Source organism: Poecilia formosa, unplaced genomic scaffold (assembly GCF_000485575.1).
Source record: "Poecilia formosa unplaced genomic scaffold, Poecilia_formosa-5.1.2 Scaffold57, whole genome shotgun sequence".
In the NCBI taxonomy this organism is placed as follows: Eukaryota; Metazoa; Chordata; class Actinopteri; order Cyprinodontiformes; family Poeciliidae; genus Poecilia; species Poecilia formosa.
The window spans coordinates 402,519-421,868 of NW_006799996.1; the positions used below are offsets into that span (position 1 = coordinate 402,519).

General features: G+C 39.2%; 1 protein-coding gene across 3 annotated transcripts in view; it reads right to left on the reverse strand.

Annotated features, from left to right (window-relative positions):
• Window positions 1–296: 296 nt before the first annotated feature.
• The window catches only part of kdm5c (lysine demethylase 5C), a 31,517-nt gene continuing 12,463 nt past the window's right edge, over window positions 297–19,350 (reverse strand). For all 3 annotated transcript variants that reach the window (XM_007553523.2, XM_007553521.2, XM_016672236.1), the window contains 22 exons: window positions 18,035–18,158; window positions 16,808–17,070; window positions 16,564–16,722; window positions 15,271–15,390; window positions 15,025–15,183; window positions 14,443–14,624; window positions 14,182–14,344; window positions 13,981–14,100; window positions 13,009–13,203; window positions 12,745–12,926; window positions 11,440–11,564; window positions 11,213–11,360; window positions 11,036–11,126; window positions 10,072–10,454; window positions 9,856–9,994; window positions 8,399–8,578; window positions 6,680–6,808; window positions 4,780–5,505; window positions 3,339–3,381; window positions 3,062–3,261; window positions 1,420–1,614; window positions 297–1,341 (listed from right to left, as the gene is read on the reverse strand). In XM_007553523.2, the coding sequence (XP_007553585.1) occupies window positions 1,333–1,341; window positions 1,420–1,614; window positions 3,062–3,261; window positions 3,339–3,381; window positions 4,780–5,505; window positions 6,680–6,808; window positions 8,399–8,578; window positions 9,856–9,994; window positions 10,072–10,454; window positions 11,036–11,126; window positions 11,213–11,360; window positions 11,440–11,564; window positions 12,745–12,926; window positions 13,009–13,203; window positions 13,981–14,100; window positions 14,182–14,344; window positions 14,443–14,624; window positions 15,025–15,183; window positions 15,271–15,390; window positions 16,564–16,722; window positions 16,808–17,070; window positions 18,035–18,158 (4,035 nt within the window). In that variant the 3' untranslated portion in view covers window positions 297–1,332. The remainder of the gene's footprint in view (window positions 1,342–1,419; window positions 1,615–3,061; window positions 3,262–3,338; window positions 3,382–4,779; window positions 5,506–6,679; window positions 6,809–8,398; window positions 8,579–9,855; window positions 9,995–10,071; window positions 10,455–11,035; window positions 11,127–11,212; window positions 11,361–11,439; window positions 11,565–12,744; window positions 12,927–13,008; window positions 13,204–13,980; window positions 14,101–14,181; window positions 14,345–14,442; window positions 14,625–15,024; window positions 15,184–15,270; window positions 15,391–16,563; window positions 16,723–16,807; window positions 17,071–18,034; window positions 18,159–19,350) is intronic.

Genomic DNA, 19,350 nt, shown 5'->3' on the forward strand with positions numbered 1-19,350 from the left:
AAGGTTTAAAAGTTGCTAGAAAAAAAACTCAAAATTAATCTCAGAAAATTAATTTGTTCCTAGAAAATTTTTAAGTTTGAAAAATTGAAATTTTTGACTTTTGCAACTCAGAAATGTTCTTGTTTTTTCAAGAGAATTTATACATTTTTTGGGGGGTGAAAATTTACTCTTCATTTTCTATTCCCATCGACAGACAGTGGCTCTAATAAAATATATAAAAAATATCAGACTGTTAAAGGCATGTTGCCCATACTCGGATCATCATGTTGTTAGAAATAAGGAGACCCGAAGTCCTAAACAATTCTAAACTTTTATTTTTTCCTAACAAGAGTGAAAAGAAACAAAGGCAACAGTAAAATGAAAAGTTTATACACAAACTCACGACAACTCTGTGTCTCCAATATCAACAATAATAATAATAATAATAATATAGTCATTTGAGCTCATAAACAAAAAATTGAGACCAGGTGAGTTACACTTAAGTAACCTTACTTTGCAAAGTGAAAATAATGAGGTGGTGGATCAGACTGAGAGGAATACATCATGGAGTCAAAAAGGATGGCATCTACAAAATCGAAGCATTGAGCAGAAGGTAAGGATGGAAAGATAAAGCCAAGAGGTACATATATATTTATTCTGGAAAAGTAGCACCAAAAACATTAATGCCTGTTTTTAAAACACTTCCCAAAATTTACTCAGGGTGTTGAAAATGCACATCTCCTAAGAACAGCTTCAAACACAAGATTAAATACAACTAAAAAAAAAAAAGAATGTGTAACCATGGTGCCGTTTGTCTCAGGTCAGCAGTCTTAAATCCTGCACTCAGCGTCGGGATTCAGGCCCAAATAACAGTTTAAATTAGCTTATCCAAGGTCAACATGAGAGCTCGAAGGAAGTGAAAGTGATGCTGTTGGTCCTGAGACTGAACTAGCGTTTAGCAACGTGGGGAGTAGTACAAAGGAAAACCGACTGACCTCGGAGAACTTGAAACCAAAGAAGCTGCTTTAACGGCAAGTCTCGCATCGGTCCAACAGTCTGGACAGAAATGTTCAGGTAAGAGTATGTGACAAAATAATAAAAATGAGCGAGATACTGCTGAGTTATCGATGCGACGGTGGAGTGCAGAAGAAGAGTCATTTCTCTGTTAGTGTCTGACCACATGAGTGAGGGATGAAGTGGCGTCGGGGTAAATGGAGGAGGAGGGAGTGGGGAGGGGAGCTGGGGGGATGTCCTGCATCTTTCTATAACTTGACACTGTTTCTGGCACGGAGAGTTCTGCTTCTCGAATTTCCTGGACAGATGTTTTTGCACGCAGCTCCCACGTTGGCTGCATCACAAAATCTGAGCAAACAGAAACAGGATTACGTTGTGATGAAATCAGGAGGCATTTAGAGGCGTTTCTGGGAACCAAAGCGTTACCTCTGGATGGATTTCGACGTTCAAGTGAGGAGGAGGTGGGCTGTTTTTCAGAGGGCAGGTTTTCTTCGACTGGGAGGCGTCCTGGGGTTGATGCCCTGCTGCGTCCGCGCTGCCGCCTCGGTGACCCTTTCTCTTCCTTTTGTCCTTGGGTCGTCCGCGGCTCGTCCTCGCCCCCCTCTGCTCCTCAAGCTCGATCTTTTGACAGAGTAAAAATGTTACTAATTCAGTTGCCAGAGCGTTTCATAAAAACACCTGGAGCCACATTCTTTAATTTTGCTTAATGCTTAATTCATTTTGATCATCAGATATAAATAATTAACCCGGGAATATTGCGTCATCACTAGCTGCGTTTCCACTGACCATACAATTGAACAATTTGACATTTTGAAAATAAATTTGCTTAATAGAAACAGCAATTTTGGAAAGAAATCAACTAATTTTTAGGTGAAAAGCTTTGGCACGAGGATGAGGTGATTTTTTTTTTTCTTTTGCTGTATTGAAAACTGCAAATAAACACTTTCTTCACCTCACTAGAATCACATGATCCACTACAGGATGTTGCTTCTGGTGGAAACCTCAAAGAAGATGACGACAGGAAGTATTAGGAACATGATGGAGTGGAATTTTTTTTAATCACTTAAACTTATTCGTGTGTGATTTTAATTGCTTCTATTACTTAATGGAAACACCACAATTACAAAATTGTGCTTTTGTGTCATATTAGTGGAATATTGACAATGTTTTGCACACATCTATAATGGAAACGCAGCTGCTGCTCTCCAGATAAGTTATGGATTTAAACCTCCGTTCAGTTATCAAAATTACATTTTCACTGATCACCTCTGATTGGCAGCAAACAAATCAAAACACTGAAAAAAAAATCTGTTCTTTGTTTATTAAAGGGTTTCTGTTATGTAATTTTAAAAATCTTTACATTTAAGACCAACATGAATTAAAAAAATAAGTTGTCCCCATTAGATTTGAATATACACTGCTCAAAAAAATAAAGGGAACACTCAAATAACACATCCTAGATGTGAATGAATGAAATATTCTCATTGAATACTTTGTTCTGTACAAAGTTGAATGTGCTGACAACAAAATCACACAAAAATCATCAATGGAAATCAAATTTATTAACAAATGGAGGCCTGGATGTGGAGCCACACACAAAATTAAAGTGAAATGTTCCCTTTATTTTTTTGAGCAGTATATTTTTGTTCATATTTTAAGTTATTAAAGTATGTTGATGCTTTTTTACTCTGGAATTGAAGTTCAGTGCTTTTAAAAATCAAGGTAACCCGATTTTAGCACCTTATAACAGTACACAGTAAGTTTTGGGTTCTAGCCAACCATTAAAATCGCAGTTTTTAAGCCGTCTTCATTAATTACTCACTTTTTAATAATGTGTTCCTGAAATTTAAAAAGTTAAGGATAAAATTTTAAGATTTTTCTGTGAGTTTAATGAGTTACACATAAAGCATCTGAATAGAAAAAAAAACAGAAACCTTTGCTGAAAGCCTAAAGTGTATCTTTAGTTTTAATCCATTTTAATATACTCTCTGTTGTACAGCCGTAGCTTTGACCGAAACGTTTTTTGTTAGCTTTCATCAGAACGTTTTGCTGCATGTCTGTGCCTGACCTGAATGAGCGTCTGCAGAGTTTCCCTGGGAGGGTCTGAGGCGGCCTGCAGGACTCTGTGGATGGTGTAGGTCTGGTCCAAGGTGACCTCCAGCAGGTCTCCTTCCAGCTGCAGCTTCTCCAGCTGCTCCCTGGCACTCGGGGACAGCGTCACCACTCGGCCCTTCAGCAGAGGCAGCAGGGGTAGCAGAGACTCCACGCCTGGGAGCAAAACGAGAGGGCAGTATTAAAAACGTTCCTTCAGCAGGATGCGGTCCGTAGGAAGAAACCAGTCCTACCTGTAACATTTGACTTCTTGCTGATGCCATTTTGACACTCAGTCTGCCAAACAGAGACGGGACACATATGTAAAGGTTTGACACGTTTATAGAAGATGTGACAAAGCTCAGGTCCTGTTACAACTAGAGCTGTTGAGATTACAATTATTTCAGTAATCTACTGTTTATTTTGACGATTAATTGAATTAAAAAATTATCGTGTTCTGCAGTAGTTACTTAAGGAAGTAAAAAATACATGAGAAAACAATAAATAAATAGTTTAGTTCTTTTTAACCCTCTTGTTGTCTTAAAAGATGATGAGCTTTTTGTTCTGGACACTTTCTGGGAGCCTGGCACTGACCCTGCGTGCGCTTTTACTAATTTTTGTGTGTGTGTGGTTTTGGGAACTGACGGTCTGACGGGACACCTCCCCTCACTCGGTCTTTGCTGTCAAATGTCTTATTAACCCTCCTGCTACAACCTCAGGACGATTAACAAGAAATTTTATTCCTTAAAACACAATTCAACTGAATAATTTTTAGTCGCAAGTTATAAGTATGAAAAAAGATTTGAAAGTGCAAAATTAGATGAGAAATGTTGCTAACTTTTAAAAATTAAACAGAAAAAACCTATTCTAATCTAGTCTCAAATTTTAATAATTCATAGATATTTCTTAAATTTTTTTCCAGTTTTTTCCACCCCACATTATTACTCTTCTTGATAAGCAAGAACAACAGGCAAGAAATTTATTATTTTTTTATTTTATAAAAAATAAAAGCTAAAAACAGGAAAGTTACACTAATAATCCAGCAGAAAGCAAAGTCAGAGGTCTGGAAGGATTTCAAACTAGTAGCAGTTTAAAATTTATCAGGTTTATTTTGCTCACTGTTGACCTCTGACAAGTCAAAATGCTAAAAATAAAATCTACTTTTCTTTGTTTACTGAAGTGTTTCTGCAGTAATTTAAATTCAAGACACTTGAGACATGTTTAATCACTTTAATTATAAGGCAAACATGGTTTCAGTAAGTTGAGCCAATGGATTTAAATACATATTTTTTATATATTTAAGTTATTTAAACGATGTGTTTAACTCTGGCATGCAAGAACTGGGCTTTTAAATCCAGGTAACCCGACTTAAGCACTTTCTTGCTGTAAAAAAAAAATAAACACAGTGCACTAAGGGAGCAACAATTTACTGGCTCAAACATTCTTAATTTTCTGAGATCTGTGATCATCATTTCAGATAATAAATTGATATCAGCCAAAATCAGAATTGGCAGGTCAGGCCAGGCTTTTTAAAGACTGTAATCGGCGGTTGGCCATAAAACTGCAGCTGGTGCTAAAAGGTAAAAGGTAACTAAATGAAGCCTCTGGGAATTTTAAAATTCGAATCATTTGACGAATCATTATGAGTTGCAACGTTAGGATGAAAACAGTAACAAGCTGAAAAACATAACTTACCTGTGAAGCATCGAGTTCCTTCGTCTTCTTTATGGGTGAACTGTCCTCTGTCAAGTCAATGACGCCGTCCTCTCCTTCTCCTCCCTCAGAGTCTGATAAGACGATAACTGAGTTCCCTTCTGCGTCCTTCTCCTTCTGCTCCTCTTTCTCTGCGAGTTCCTGCAGCTCCTGCAGCGCTCGCTGCAGCTCCGGCATCTCCAGCGCATCCTTGGCCCGGCCCTGCCAGGTGATGGCTCGCTCCGTCAGACACTGCAGAGCCTCTCCTTCTGGCAGGCGCACGGGCAACCGCTGGAGCGCCACCAGCAACGCCAAGATGGTGGCCAAACGAGGGCGGCGCGACCGCTGACACTGAGGGCACAAAAAGCGGGTGTCCCAGTCCCACCAGCAGAGACGGTTGCTCTGTGGGCTGGAGGGCGGCAGGAGGGAGGGGAACGAAACGCAGCCGCCGTGGAACCAGTCCTTGCACAGATGGCAGCGGAGCTGAGGCGCCCGCGGCGGCCCGGCGCACACGCACACCGACTGAGCGGCGGCGGCGCTGCGGCTGCCGTTTCTGGTCTCCTTCACAGAGTCCCCAGAACAACACAACGCGTCCGTGTCCATGGTCTCGTCCCAGCGCCCGTTTTCCTTACAGCTCGCCGAGCTGAGTCCAGATTTACACAAGTTCAGTTTCTGTAGCCTCAGCAGCGCCTCCTTCTCCTGGTGCGCCCCTTCCTTGAAAGCCAAAACCTGGAAACAAAACACCGGCACAATCACACAAACGTATCTGGAGCCAGTGAGGCGTAAAACACAAATCTACAAAGAAAAACAAGAGAAAAAGAGTCGTTTGCTTTCTTTAGAGCAGGGGGGTTCAAAGACTTTGTCATGTGGGACAAAACTGTGAAGTTGAAAAAACTCGCAATGCAAAAATACAACATTTTATCAACTATTTTTGGTCTAGTTTCTAGCGAAAATATCTTAGTAAAACTTTAAATAAAACAAAACTTACTAGTAACTTTTCAGCAAAATACAGGAGCTTGTTTTAAATCAATAAATTCCACAATATTGATAAAACTGTTGCTTATAACGGGAAATATAAATTTTTCTAAGTGAAATAATCGGCCAGTGGAACTAGAACTGGGTTGCTAGGTGACAGGCTGGGGTTGCTAGGTAACAGTGCGTTGCCCCATCATGAAATAATCTGCCAGTAGAACTAGAACTTTTTCATCAATATTAAGGAATTATAGACTTGAAATAAACTCGTATAACTTCCTGAAAAGTTGTGTGTAAGTTAGTTTTGACTTGTTTCAAGTGTATTAAGATATTTACACTAGAAACCAGATTTTGTGTTTTTTAGAAATAAAAATAAAATTAAGTCAGAAAAAGGTAATAATTTAACTTCTTTTAGATTTTGCTTGCAGAACAATAAACTAAATTACTATTATGCAGCTTCATAATAGTAATATAATAACAACCAAGCAAATAAATTAAATAGGAAAGTGAAGACTTATTCTTTGCAGATCTAAAACTTATAAAGGATTTTGCACATTTGTATTAAATTAAAAACATTTTGTTCTCAACTCAATTGAACAAATTAATCTTCAGTTATAAAAACAGAGAAAGAGTAACTTTCTTTGAAAATATTTGTTTTGCCAAGTTTAACAAATAAAATAAAATCCGATTTGGTGAAGCAAAGTCAACTATAAATAAAATTCTTTGAAAAGATGTTTAATTATTGCAAAAGCTGGTTATGAAGAGACAAATGTTTTGTCATTTTCCATTATGTCGATAATTTTACCCCGACTACAATGGCCTACATTTTTATTATTCTTGAATTGCAAAATTCAGTGAGAGGGCCAGAAAATGGCCCCCGGGCCACGGGTTGGACCCCCCTGCCCTGGAGGCTGGGGTTCAGGATTCTTACGATAGCTGCCGGGTCCCTGAGCGCCTGAGCAGAGAGACCCAAAGTGTTGGAATCGGAGTCGTCCAGGGTTTCGTCCAGCGGCTCCGACTCGGTCCGCCGCTCTCTCCTTTTCACACACGGACACAAAACCTGCAGCAGGCGAAGGATGGGTCACAGTTAACCCTTACAGCAGTTTGACAAGGTACGAGAAACACGATAAACCTGGAACTGAGAAGTATGTCATTAAAATGTCAATTTTAGTTATAGAATTAAAATTATGTAATTAATCTTAAGATAATTAAAATACAGACTGCTACATTCCTGCCAACAGCCATCACCATCTACAGTAACTCTGAAGAATCTGAATTAATTAACATCTAATTTTCCTTTGGGATCAATAAAGTATTTCTGAATTTAAATTTGAACACAAAGTAAAGTGGCAACAACTAAATTTACAAAAATATATATACAGCTCTGGAAAAACTTAGGAGACGACTTAAACTGATCAGTTTCTCTGATTTTACTTTTTATAGATCTATGTTTGAGAAAAGGGAACGTTGTTCTTTTATTCTATGAACTACTGACAACATGTCTGAAATTCCAAGCAAAAATTTTGTATTTACATAAAATGAGAAATGGCCAAAATAACAAAAAAGTTCTAGTGCTTTCCAGAGAATATTTTCCGTGTTTGACTGGTTAATTTTTTTTTAAACGAGGGGAAAATGTAAAGCCCGCCGGTCATTTGACAGGTTATAATTAACACCCCTGACTGGTGCACATGCGCAGACATTATAGACTTTACGCAAAGATTTAATCTCAGAGGCAACTAAAATCAATTAATAAAAAATACTTTCTGAATATCATCTCATGGACTGAACTAAATGGGTCTTTCTGACCAGGAGCTGACGGCGTGTTAAAGAGTTATGGACCGGACGATTTGGAGGCGCCTGGTTCAGAAGCGCATTACAAACCTTTGGTAGAAATGGCGCGTTTAATTTCAGTCTCCATTACATACAGAACAGAGAAAACTAGAGAGAATGCAATGGTGAATCCATTTATAGTCTAAACAGAGTAGCCGACAGTTTATCTTGAGGAAATAAAAGTGCAGACATTAATTACACCCTAGTCCGCTGAACAACCAATGGAGGCGCGTCTCCGCTGCGAAGAATTAAACTTAACATCCTGCGATTTAGCGCAGGTTTCTCTGCAGATGCAACCAGGAGGAATTTATGAGGCTGTGTGTTCAGACAGCAGAAGGTGAAGTGATGTAATGTAAGTGGAGTCGTTTAATTTAATTTATTATAAGTTATTGGGGCCACAGTCAGTGGTTTTATGTCACTATGGTTAGATCTGTTCCTCTGCTTTATGTGTGATGGGATCTGGATTCACGGTTCAACTGGGTGAATATTAACTAAATCGCATTAAAATCTGGCTAAATAGCCGATGTCAATGTGATTATAATTTGACAGGTAACAATGGTACATGACCGATTTCTGTTAATCCTATCGGTCAAAATGACGGAGAACAAAAAGGTCTAGCGTGACCTCTGGTGCTTTCAGACCTTAAATAATGCAAAGAAAAGAAGTTGATATTCATTTAGAAACAAAAATATGAATGTTTTATCTCAGGAAGAGTTCAGGAATCAATATTTGGTGGAAAAACCAGGAGCTTTTCAGTGGGGCTCAGTGCAGTGGACTCTTAACAGGAAGGCTAACTGAAGAGTGTTCTGGCTTGTTTCACCTCCAGTAAACTGTGCTGACTGCTTTTCTTCAGGAAGGTTTTGGTGGCCTTGTCCCTCCAGGAGTGAGCGCTGGCCACCTGCAGCTCCAGCTGCCTCAGCTCCTCCATTAAGACCGGTAAGTCCCTCCCAATCGCCACCAGGCCCTCCAGGTCGTCCAGACATGGGTAATGCTCCCCGTTCTGCAACGACACATTTCATGACTATTTATTCATTTCTCCTGGCTTAGAGCACAAACATGAAAGAAGCAGCAAAAATATAGCAGGATCCTAGAATACTATAACCTTTTAGTTCGCTAATGCCATCCACTTTATAAATATATATATACCGTATTTTCCAGACTATAAACCACACCCCCAAAGTTTTTTTTATTAAAAAAACCAGTAAACATACACATATAAGCCGCAGATATGTCTGCCGCTCTAGGTTTTCCACAACGATGCGGCAGCACGCAGCAGAGTGGGGCGACTCATAACAGGCGGACCTGTTATGAGTCATAACAGGTCAATTGAATATCACATTTATTACAGTTGAAAAATAAAAAGTTGCCAAGTTTAGATTTAACTGAACTGATTACGGTAGTTTCCAAACGGTAACAGTAATAGGGCTGATCCTTCGTGTCTGCTACTAGCATGGGCTAAATGAAAACAGGCGCTTTCTTCTTCTTTAGATTTCAACGGCAGCTTGCATCCATTATTGCTGCACTACTGCCATCTGCTGGATCCTAATATCTATACCTCAAAGTCTCATAATGATCCCAGTATTACTTAAAAAAATGAAAAATCTTCGTTTTCCCCTCAATGCTATTTAACTGATTAACAACATTCTCAAATTTCAATTCCCTATTAAAACCTAATTCTGTTCTAATGGGCGCTTTCTTTGATTTCCAATTTTGACTTCCAATGATTCACTTCCTGCTAAAGAGCCCCCCCTGGTGGTTGAAGAAAAATCCACATATAAGCTGCATGGTTCAAAGCTTAGAAAAATAGTAGCGGCTTATAGTCCAGAAAATACGGTATATTATTATTATTTTTCCCTCTTTTTATGTTATGTCAGTATGGTGATTTATGTTCATTAAGGGAACGCAAATTTTGCAAAATGTATGTAATGTAGATAAATCTATAATCTCCTGATTTTATATATATATATATATATATATATATATTATATATATATATATATCAAGATTCCTGAAACAAATTACTAAAATTATGTTAGAAAAATCTCACCATGTACTTTTTGTCCAATTCCTGGTTTATTTTATCTATTTTCCGTTTCAGATCAATTGTCTCAGGCTGCAAGGTGAAACATAAATGAAGTTGCCTCGACTTATTTCGTGTGTGTGAAGACATCTGCAGCATAAACTAGAACTACTTGGTAAGATTTTGTGTTTTTGCAGTGCAGAAGAGGTCCTGCTCCTGTATTTAGGATAAACTGCGTTGCTTGGTTTTCTTCGTACCTGGATTTCCTCCAGGTCTGTGACCCAGGCACGCGCGCGCGTCAGGCAGCCCCGCAGAGCCTCGATGTTGGGCAGCTTGACGGGGATAAGCTGGGCCTCGTTCACGATCGCCTCCAGGGTGGAGAGAGGATGTTTCTGCCTGCAGGAGCAAAACAAAAGATCATCTGACGTCTCTGCATCGTCATCACAGCTGCCAAATGAATTAGGTGTCGCTACCTCTGCTCCAGGCAGATCTGTGCCTTCTCCTCCCAGCGCTCGGCGATGGTGAGCAGCTCCTGTAGCTCCGCCATGGCCGTCTCCACGGAAACGCTCTGAGCCACGTTGCAGCCTGCCTCCATCAGGTTCCTCAGCACCTCCAGCGTCACCTCGTGCTTCTCCCCTCCGCCTGTGCCCAGCGTGCGCCTCACCTCCTCCAGCCAGTGGCCCTGCGCCTTCAGGCCCTGGAGTAAATTGCACTCGGGCACCACGACGGGCAGCTTGCTCCCGTCCTCCAGCAGGCTCTGCAGCTGCTCAGGAGGAGGCGACTCTTTCCTCCAGTCCTTGTTGTTGACCAGGACTTGGGCCTCTTTTCGGAAATCCTCAACTGTTTGCAAAACCGCCTTGAAAAATTAAACATTGAAAGGAAGAATTTTAGACAAATAACTTCATGAGACATCTTCCTACAGCTTGATCACGTTGGATTGTTTATGGCATTTTATTTTCATTTACGTTCTTAAAGGGCTGGTTGTACCACAATGTACTGATTAAACCCATTAAGCTGTTAAAATATTAATAAGTACCCATCTGAGCATTCAATGAGGGCAGCAGCTAATGATTATTTTATAAACTGATTATTCTATCAATCATTCTGACGATTTATAGATTATTATGACGATTAATTGGACAAAAAAAGTGTCACATTCTGCAGATTTTTCATTTAACTAATTAAGTCTTTTTTATGCAACATTAGAAAAACATTAGAAGACTCAAACAAATAATTCAGTCACTTTTGAATTATTATTCTTCTAAGATTTGATTGATAAAACATTATTTATTATTATTATTATCTTTAAGGATTCTTTTTATGCGTTCCTCTGAAGTCTGGAGGGCCACATAAACAGACTATGAGGGGCCACTTTTGGCCCCCAGGCCTCCAGTTTGACACGTGATTCACTACAACATTATTCGACATGTTTCTTACCTGCACTTCCTTTAAGTGTTTAATCACACATGGCAGGTTTTGCATTTTCTCCACCAGGGACTTCAGCTCAGCCAAAGTCATCCTATCATCGCTGAAAGAAAACAACATGGAAGTTTGTTCAAGCCTGAATAAAAACAAGCTGCTCATGTAAGAGGTGAAGCCTGTGAATCATCTCACCCGGTCTTTGCGTTGCTGAGGAGCTCGGCGCTTGTCTGATGGCAGAACGCGATGTCTTTGAAAACAGCGTTGAGTTTCCGGAGGAGCTCGTTGTCGGGAAACCGTTTCTCTGCTGCTTCCGCCTTCAACTTCTCCAAGTCAAGAATTTCTGCAAATAAAATTTCACTTAACGTTAAGATCAACTTCTCTCTTCCAGGTTTAGTTAATCATTTATGAGGATTTCCTACCTATTTTGTGTCCTTCCTCCTGTTCTAGCGCCTCTTTTACTCTGTTGGCCCAGGAATCGAAGGACTCCGACCTGACCTTCAGTCGATGGAGCATGGCCAGCAACTCATCCAGGGTGTATCTGTACCTGCAGGGTAAAAACCAAAACCGTGAGAAAAGGAGGGAAATGTGGCTCTGGAAAAATCAAAGAGGGGACTTGCTGTGGTGTTCCCCAAGGCTCTATATCAATCAATCAATCAAATTTTATTTGTATAGCACATTTCAGCAGCAAGGCATTTCAAAGTGCTTTAAATAAATATAAAAAAACACTATATACTATACTCAGTCCTATATATTTTCCTTCATTGCTATGTTGATGATAACCCAACTTGTCTACTTTTTCCTCTCTGACTGCAGCTTCTGCTTACACTCTTCAAGATACGTAGATTTAAGATGTTTTTTCAGCTGCACCAAATTGCCAGAGATCGATTTGTTTTACTTTTAAGTACCTAGAAAACCTTATTCAAGCCTTCATCGTCTCTTGGTTTGTTACATCAGCCATAAACAACATCATCTTAGGGCTGCAACTAATGATCGTTTCAGAAATCAATTATTCTTTCGATCATTCTGACGATTAATCGATTAGTCTGTCAATTAATCTGATAAAAAGTGTCAAATTCTGCTGATTTTTTCAATCAATCATTTAAGCCTTTTAATGCAATATTAGGAATACATTAGACGCAAATAGACAAATAATTAATTTACTTTTTAAATAAGATAATAAATATTTTATTGCCTAAAATTCAACAATAGCATTTATTTGGTGTACACTTGATCATTTGTGGGAAATGATGCATCTACACCAAAAACATATAGTGTAAGCTAATCTGTAGATTACATTTCGATTAACCAATCAATTATTGGATCACAAAATGGGCTTTACAGAACTGGAACCATGTGAAGCTAAAATTATGACACTAGAGAAGATCTGGGTAGAAATAACTTCTCTTTCTAAAGGTTTTTTTTTTGTAATCTTGGAAGAAAATGTAAATTTTTTTTCCAGAGTTTTAGTTTAAATATCAGCTCTGAATATTTTGTCCTTTCAGAAAACTGTGTTTTTTGCATAATCCAGTTAATAATTAATCAATTACTAAATTAGCTGATGATTACTTCATGATTAATCATTTCAGTCCAAGTCTGAAATACTTCCAATTATCAGTTAATGGCTTTTGGAAAGAGTGACCACTTCACAGCATTTTTTAAATGCCTGTTCATTAGTTTTCACGTTGGTTTCACCGTTATTTTTACTTCATTTTCAAAGGTCATACCTGAGGTAGAGCTTTTCGGTGGGGCAGTTGCACAGATCCTGAGTGTGATAGAGACACACGAGTCGCTCGGGACAGTTGGAGCAGGCCAGAGCGGAGAGGAAGCACGTCGTCTTGCATTTATCACACTGTCTCTCATCATCAGGCAGCAGCTCAAAAGCCTCTCGCTCTGCTTCTGTGATGCCCTGCAAACGCAGACAGATCCTCGCGACGTCAGCCACGGTCTACCTCCAGATTAACATCACATGATTCACTTCTGCGCCTCACCCTTTCCATCAGATTCTTCCGCAGTTTCCTCTCCTCTTGAACGATGATGAACATCTCCCGATGCGTAGCTGCAGCCAGGTTAAGGTCCAGTTTCTCTGGACATGCAGCCATTTTACAGGTGAGCTCCTCGTGAGAGAACACGCAATACCTCCTCAGGCGGCGGTAATGCTCGATACAGTGTCGACCAGCAGGGAGCTGCAAATGCAAACACACAAACTCCTTAGTATCGTGCAGAACAGCAAATTAGGCCTGTCTCAATAATAGCTGGACGATAAACTACAGAAGTTATTGTTGCTTTGAGGTTATTATCAGCACCACATTCTTAAATTGCAGTAAATTTCAAACTCTAATGAACATTTAACACCGGAACTGGAAAACATTTTAAATATCACAAATGAATAAAAAATAATTCATTTTATTTCTTGTTTCTGAGGTTTATAAACAAAATTGTCCTTCAAATAATTTCACCGAAGCATCAGACTGACGACTTCTGTCATCCAGTCTTTGGCAGAAACAGAGAGAAAATAAAACTGTAAATAATGCAAAATTAAAGCAGGTTTAGAAACTGTTTACAAAGGAGCTCACTGGGAAATATGTTGTCTCAAAGACCAAAAATGCTGTTGATATTAAAAAGGTATAAAATAATTGTACATTTAAGGATGAGAATGTCGGATTAAAGTGAAACACAACGTGAAAATAGTTTAAGATTAATTGATGTTTGGAGATTTAAATGTTTGTAAGTCGAGTATGAGGGGACAGGAAACCAAAAGATTTTCTATCTGCTCCTTTTTGAACAAATAATGTAAAATTGGACATCAATTGGGCATGATAATTTGTTTTTACTTTTTGCATGTTTGAAATCAAATAAGTGAATAAATGGAAATTACTGAGCTTGTTTTGATTTATCATGCAATCAATTGATTTATTTCTTATTGCGACTCTTCAAATTAGACCACAGTGAGCAAAACGTACCCAATCTGCAGTGCAGAAGTTGACTGCTTCAGCAAAGTTATATCCCTGATTGAAGCCACTGTGGTAGGCTCGAGGAAAGGTGATCACAAACTCGCCGGCACACTGGTTAGTGCGAACCACCTAGAGTTTGGAAACAGGAAGTTAGCTGGAGAAGCTTCACAGAGCGGTTCCTGTCTGAGCCGTCGCCAATGCGGTACTGACCGGTACACCATGAGCCATGAGGATGTTGGGGTTCATGATGGTGACGAGCTGGTGCAGGAGGTCGGGTTGGTACTCAAACAGCTCTGGCGTCAGCTTCTTCATGACATCTTCAAGCTGCTCAGCTGCCGCAGAGGGAACTCCATACCAAGTCTTGGGTTCACCCCTGGAGGTTAGGGGAGGAAAACGGAGCCTCAAGCTTCACTTAAACACTTTATTACTGCATTCATGCTCAGGCAGGGACACAGAAAGAAGGTGAAGTACCAGTGCAGGTAGTTGATGGAGTAGCTCCAGTGATCCTCAATGTGCCAGCAGAACGTTGAAAACACCATGCCCACGTAAAGCCAAGGCACCTTCATCCCAGAGATGTCTCCATTAATGTGGCAGAGGAGCGACTGCTCCAGCACAGGCATCACGTTCAGGTTCCAGCCAGAGCGCGCGTAGTCCTGCCCAACAGGGGCAAAAACGGCTCAAAAAAGGGTTTCGTTCTCAATTTTAACAATTCAGGCTACAAACATCATTCATGGAGAATATGCAAATCATAATTCCATATTTTCATCTGTATTTACAACATATATACAATTTATAACAGACTGTCACTGCCCACTGTTATTTGTATTTTGTATATTATTATTATTACTTTATTTATTTGTCATTTATTTACTTATTTTAATTACTGTGTGCTATGCTGGGACAAACAAAATTCTCCCACCTTACAGGATAAATAAAGAATTATCTTATATAAATTAAACAAAAGAGGCAAATTTTTTTATCAAAATGTACCACAGAGCGACACAGGAAAGCCATTAACAACCGATGAGCTAAGAAGAGAAACAATCAGCATACCTCCTCTTCTTTAGTGAGTTCCTTCTTCCCGTTATTCATCGGAAAGCCGCTCCCGAACTCTTTGGAGTGAATGTCGGCTCCGTACTCCACGGTCACGTCTTCCTCAATGCTGCTGACTAACCTCCAGAACTCCCTCTCCACCAGTTCAGTAGGAACCATCTACACAAAACAAGAGCGCCGGACACTTAACCTCCGTCTCTGATCTCACATAACATCATCACATCTGTAATTTCCAGCTGAACTCACATGAACAGGCATGTTGAAGTAATCGGCTTTGAACGAGTCGGCCATTTCTCCAAAACTCTGCAGAGTGTACTCTCTTGTTGCTTGCTCAAAGCCAAAGGCTTCCGACGGTTTCTTGCACTCCTGAGGAAAAGACAAGAAGCGACAAGTCAGGAAACTCAAAAGCAACCCTGGCCTCTCGTTTGGCTGAGAGAAATCAATAAGGCTGCGTTCACACTGCAGCCTGAAGTGACCCGATTCTGATTTTATTGTCTTAATGCAACCTGAATCTGATCTGTTCATGACCGTCTGAACAACACGGATCAGATATTTTTTAATGTGACCCAGGTTGGTTGGATATGTGGCTCTAAATCCGATCCGTCTCCCTCTGCCTGTTCAGCTTTCTGTCGGTCAGTTTAAGTCCAGAGTGAAAATTCATCCATTCTCCCTGGCCTTCAAAACAAGTTAGAGAGAAGGTAAAAAAAAAAAAAAGAAAAATGCTGCAGCTAAAATGTAGGTATTGTTTGGTTTTCATTCATACTAATAGCTTTTGGTATCGTTGCCAAATTTATATTCGTCTTTTTATTTTTTCTTAATTTTATGTTCTATTTTATCTATTTTATAATTTATCTGCCTGTGATGTTGTGTTTGTTGTGAACCACCTTGCTCAGCTGAGGCTGCTGTAAATGTGGTGCATAAATAAACTCTGACGTGACTAAGGCTCCGTTCACAGAGCAGCCTGAAGAGACCCGACTCTGAGCTTTTCGCCTGAGTGCGACCTGAAGCTGATCTGTTCATGACCGTCTGAACAACACAAGTCGGATGTTTTCCGAATGCGACCCAGGCTGCTTGGATACCCGATGCGTATCCGACTCTGATGTGACCGAACGTCCAGGTCGCATCCATCCAACGTCACCAATACTCAACAGATGTCACTACTCTGCGCCCTGATACGCCCAACCAGGAAGAAAAACAACAACCATGGCGGACCATAATGAGTTGTTAATGTGGTGCTCCGGGGAGCAACAACTTCAAATCGTAAGATGAGCTCCACCACGTCTACACTGAGCATTTCTTCATCATCATCTTCACAGTTGGCAAAACACTGAGCGCGCTCTTGATGTGTGACGGTATTGCGCCCTCTACTGTGCATGCGAGACACTTTCAGGTCGTTTATAGTTCTCACTTGAGATCACATACAAGTCCCATTTATTTGGAAGTGTGAACGACAACACCCCAAAAAAAAATCCAGTTTCACTGCAGGCTGCAGCGTGAACACAGCTTCAGAGACTTTTAAAATAAAATCTTTCAACTAACTTCAGCGACACACTTTGGGCATCGCCACTTGTTTTTTGGAGGATCAGTGAGCGGCGGGAGGAGACAATAGGTGTGATAGTTTTCATCACAGCTGTCGCACTGCATCAGTTTCTCATCGTCATCTCCCCGGCCGCACATCCGACAGATGAAAGAATCCACCTTTGGAAGCACGACACGAAGAAAACATTAATTATCATGTCATTATATCAGAACAAATGAAAAGTATAACAACTCCTGGACTTACACACTGAGGGTTGGTAATGTTTCGTCTGAGCCTCATGGTCATTTTGGATCCATCGTCCTCTCCGTATTCCACCTTTACTTCTTCCTTCTTCACTTCCGCTTTGACTATAACAGTCAGAGGAGGAAGCTGCGGGTTGGATGAACCCTCATCAGTTTGCTTCTCTTCTGGGTCGAGACGCTCAGGTTTGATGGGATCGTCACCAGAAGCATCGTCAGAAGCAGGAAGAGTGGCGTCCTTGATGGTAACAGTCTGAGGCAGATCGTCTGAAAAGGAAAGAGGAAAAGATCAACATCTTCAACTCTGCTTATCACAAAACCCTGGAGGGTTTCAATTATGGAAGAAAGCTATGATTTAAACCAGAGAACTATTATTTTTTGGTTAAAATAGGTTGGATCCACATTTGTAAGTAGGATTAAAAAGATTTGAGTAACTTGAGTGAACCGACTACTCAACCGAACGCAGCAGCATCAGGGGTAACGTGAGGTAAAACCTTAAAAAGACAATTATATGGGAGCAGTATGCACCAACCAAATGAAGTGTAATTAAAATAAAATATTAAAGTTTGATCACATAAACCAAGCTGGTGAAGGAAAGGAGAATCTCACCAGCTGTGTTTCCATTACCAGTTTGTGCAAAGCTTTGTCAATATTCCACTAATATCAAAAAGACGTTAAAATTTAAATCATAATTTTAAAAACAATTATGTCCAATTTAAATGTTTTCATATTTTTTTAATTGATACTGATCCAAAAATTTCAGATTTTTCCTAAAACAAATTGGAAAGTCTAAAATGTTCTCTTTTTTTCCAGAATATTTTTGTGATTAACCCAAGAAACTGAGTTTTTCTAGCAAATTTTTTGACAAAATGACAAAAAACAATTTTGTAACTGCTGCGTTTCCATTTAATTCGAAAAAGATTAAATGGAAAAAAAGATGCAGTGCCATCATCCTCCTTCTACTTCCGCCACTAGAAACATCCAGCTGTTGATCATGTGATGCGTATCGAGCAAAAAAAGAGAAAAGTGCTTATATTGCAGTTTTGCAAAATGCTATAATTTCTATGCAGCCAAAAATAAAAACATCTGATCCTAGCGCACAACGTGAATTGTTTTCAAAATTGATGCTTTTCCATTAACTCAAATAATTTTCCTAATTCCAATTTGCGCAAAAAATATGGTAAATGGAAACTGAGCTCCTTGTAACATGAAAAAACGACACTAAATTCACCTTTTTTCTTGAAGCCTTTGTCCCTTGCTACAAGTCCAAGTCCCATCATCTTTGGTCCGGCTCCGTAGATCTGCAGCTTCTTCAGCTCGGGGTTCTTCTCTATGTCTTCCTCTGTTGGTTCCGGCTGCGAATAAAACAACACTTTCATTGCGAAGCCACGGACAGACGGCAGCAGCTACTTCACCAAACACAAGCAAAGCAACAGCCGAGTGATGACCGAGTGCAGAACAAAGTAAACGAACTAAACGCATCACAAGAAAGGATTAGGGATTCAAAAGGAAGGAAATATTGACCTTTAACCCAGTGGAGACTAAAAGGACAGGAGCATCACACTAGAAAACAAACCCACCAGCAACCAGAGATGGTGAGGAGGAAGTTTCAACATCCACCACATCCATGCATCCTGTGTTAGTATATAGATGAAATATTAAAACGTATATAGAATAAGGTTTTTAGAAGGTGTTTAATAATAGAAAGTTAAAAAGGTCTGAGATGCGCATGTTAACGCTTTAAGGAAAAAAATAAATACTTGCCAAGAGTCAACCCTGCTAACTATTTTTTATTTTTACCAAAAAAAAGCTCAGTAATTTTCTTGAATTAAGAAATTAAAATTTGCTAGAAAAAAAACGAAAATTAGATTAATCAGTATTAATTTTTAAAGATTTTAAAAAGTTTATTTTAATTATTAAATTTTTTTATCAACATAAAAATCTGTATATTAAAAAACTAAAAAATCTGTATTCATTTTTAAAAAATTTAAAAATGTAAATTATAATTTTAATTAATTTTTTTCATTATAATTTGTATTTTATTAATGTAAAAACTTGTGTATTATTTAAAAAAACTATTCTTACTCAGTCAACCCTTTTTGTATTTTTATACCAAATCTTACTTTGAAAAAACAACAACAGAAAAACAACAGTATGATCTGTGTGACGATATTCTGAACTGTTCTCATGTAACCAACGTTTTCCTCTTACCTGAACTGAATCCTGCCATGAGGGATTTATGTATTTTAAAGTAAATCATTTAAGTTACCAAAACTTAAAAAACCCTAACAGACTCAGGTTTAAATCTGCATTTAAAAACACATTTAAAAATGTGTTTTTAAAAACACATTTTAAAAAGTTAAAATCCAACAAACCGCGTCGTCATTTTGAGCAGGTTTTACAACTAAAACTGACCCACTGCAGGAAACACTGGGTGCAAATTCGAAAACTAATGTGTAGTAAGAGTTTCACAATAAACGCCTTTCACAATACTTTGAGATGTTGTTAAACAACAAACGACAAAAAAAGAAAAAACAAACAAAAAAT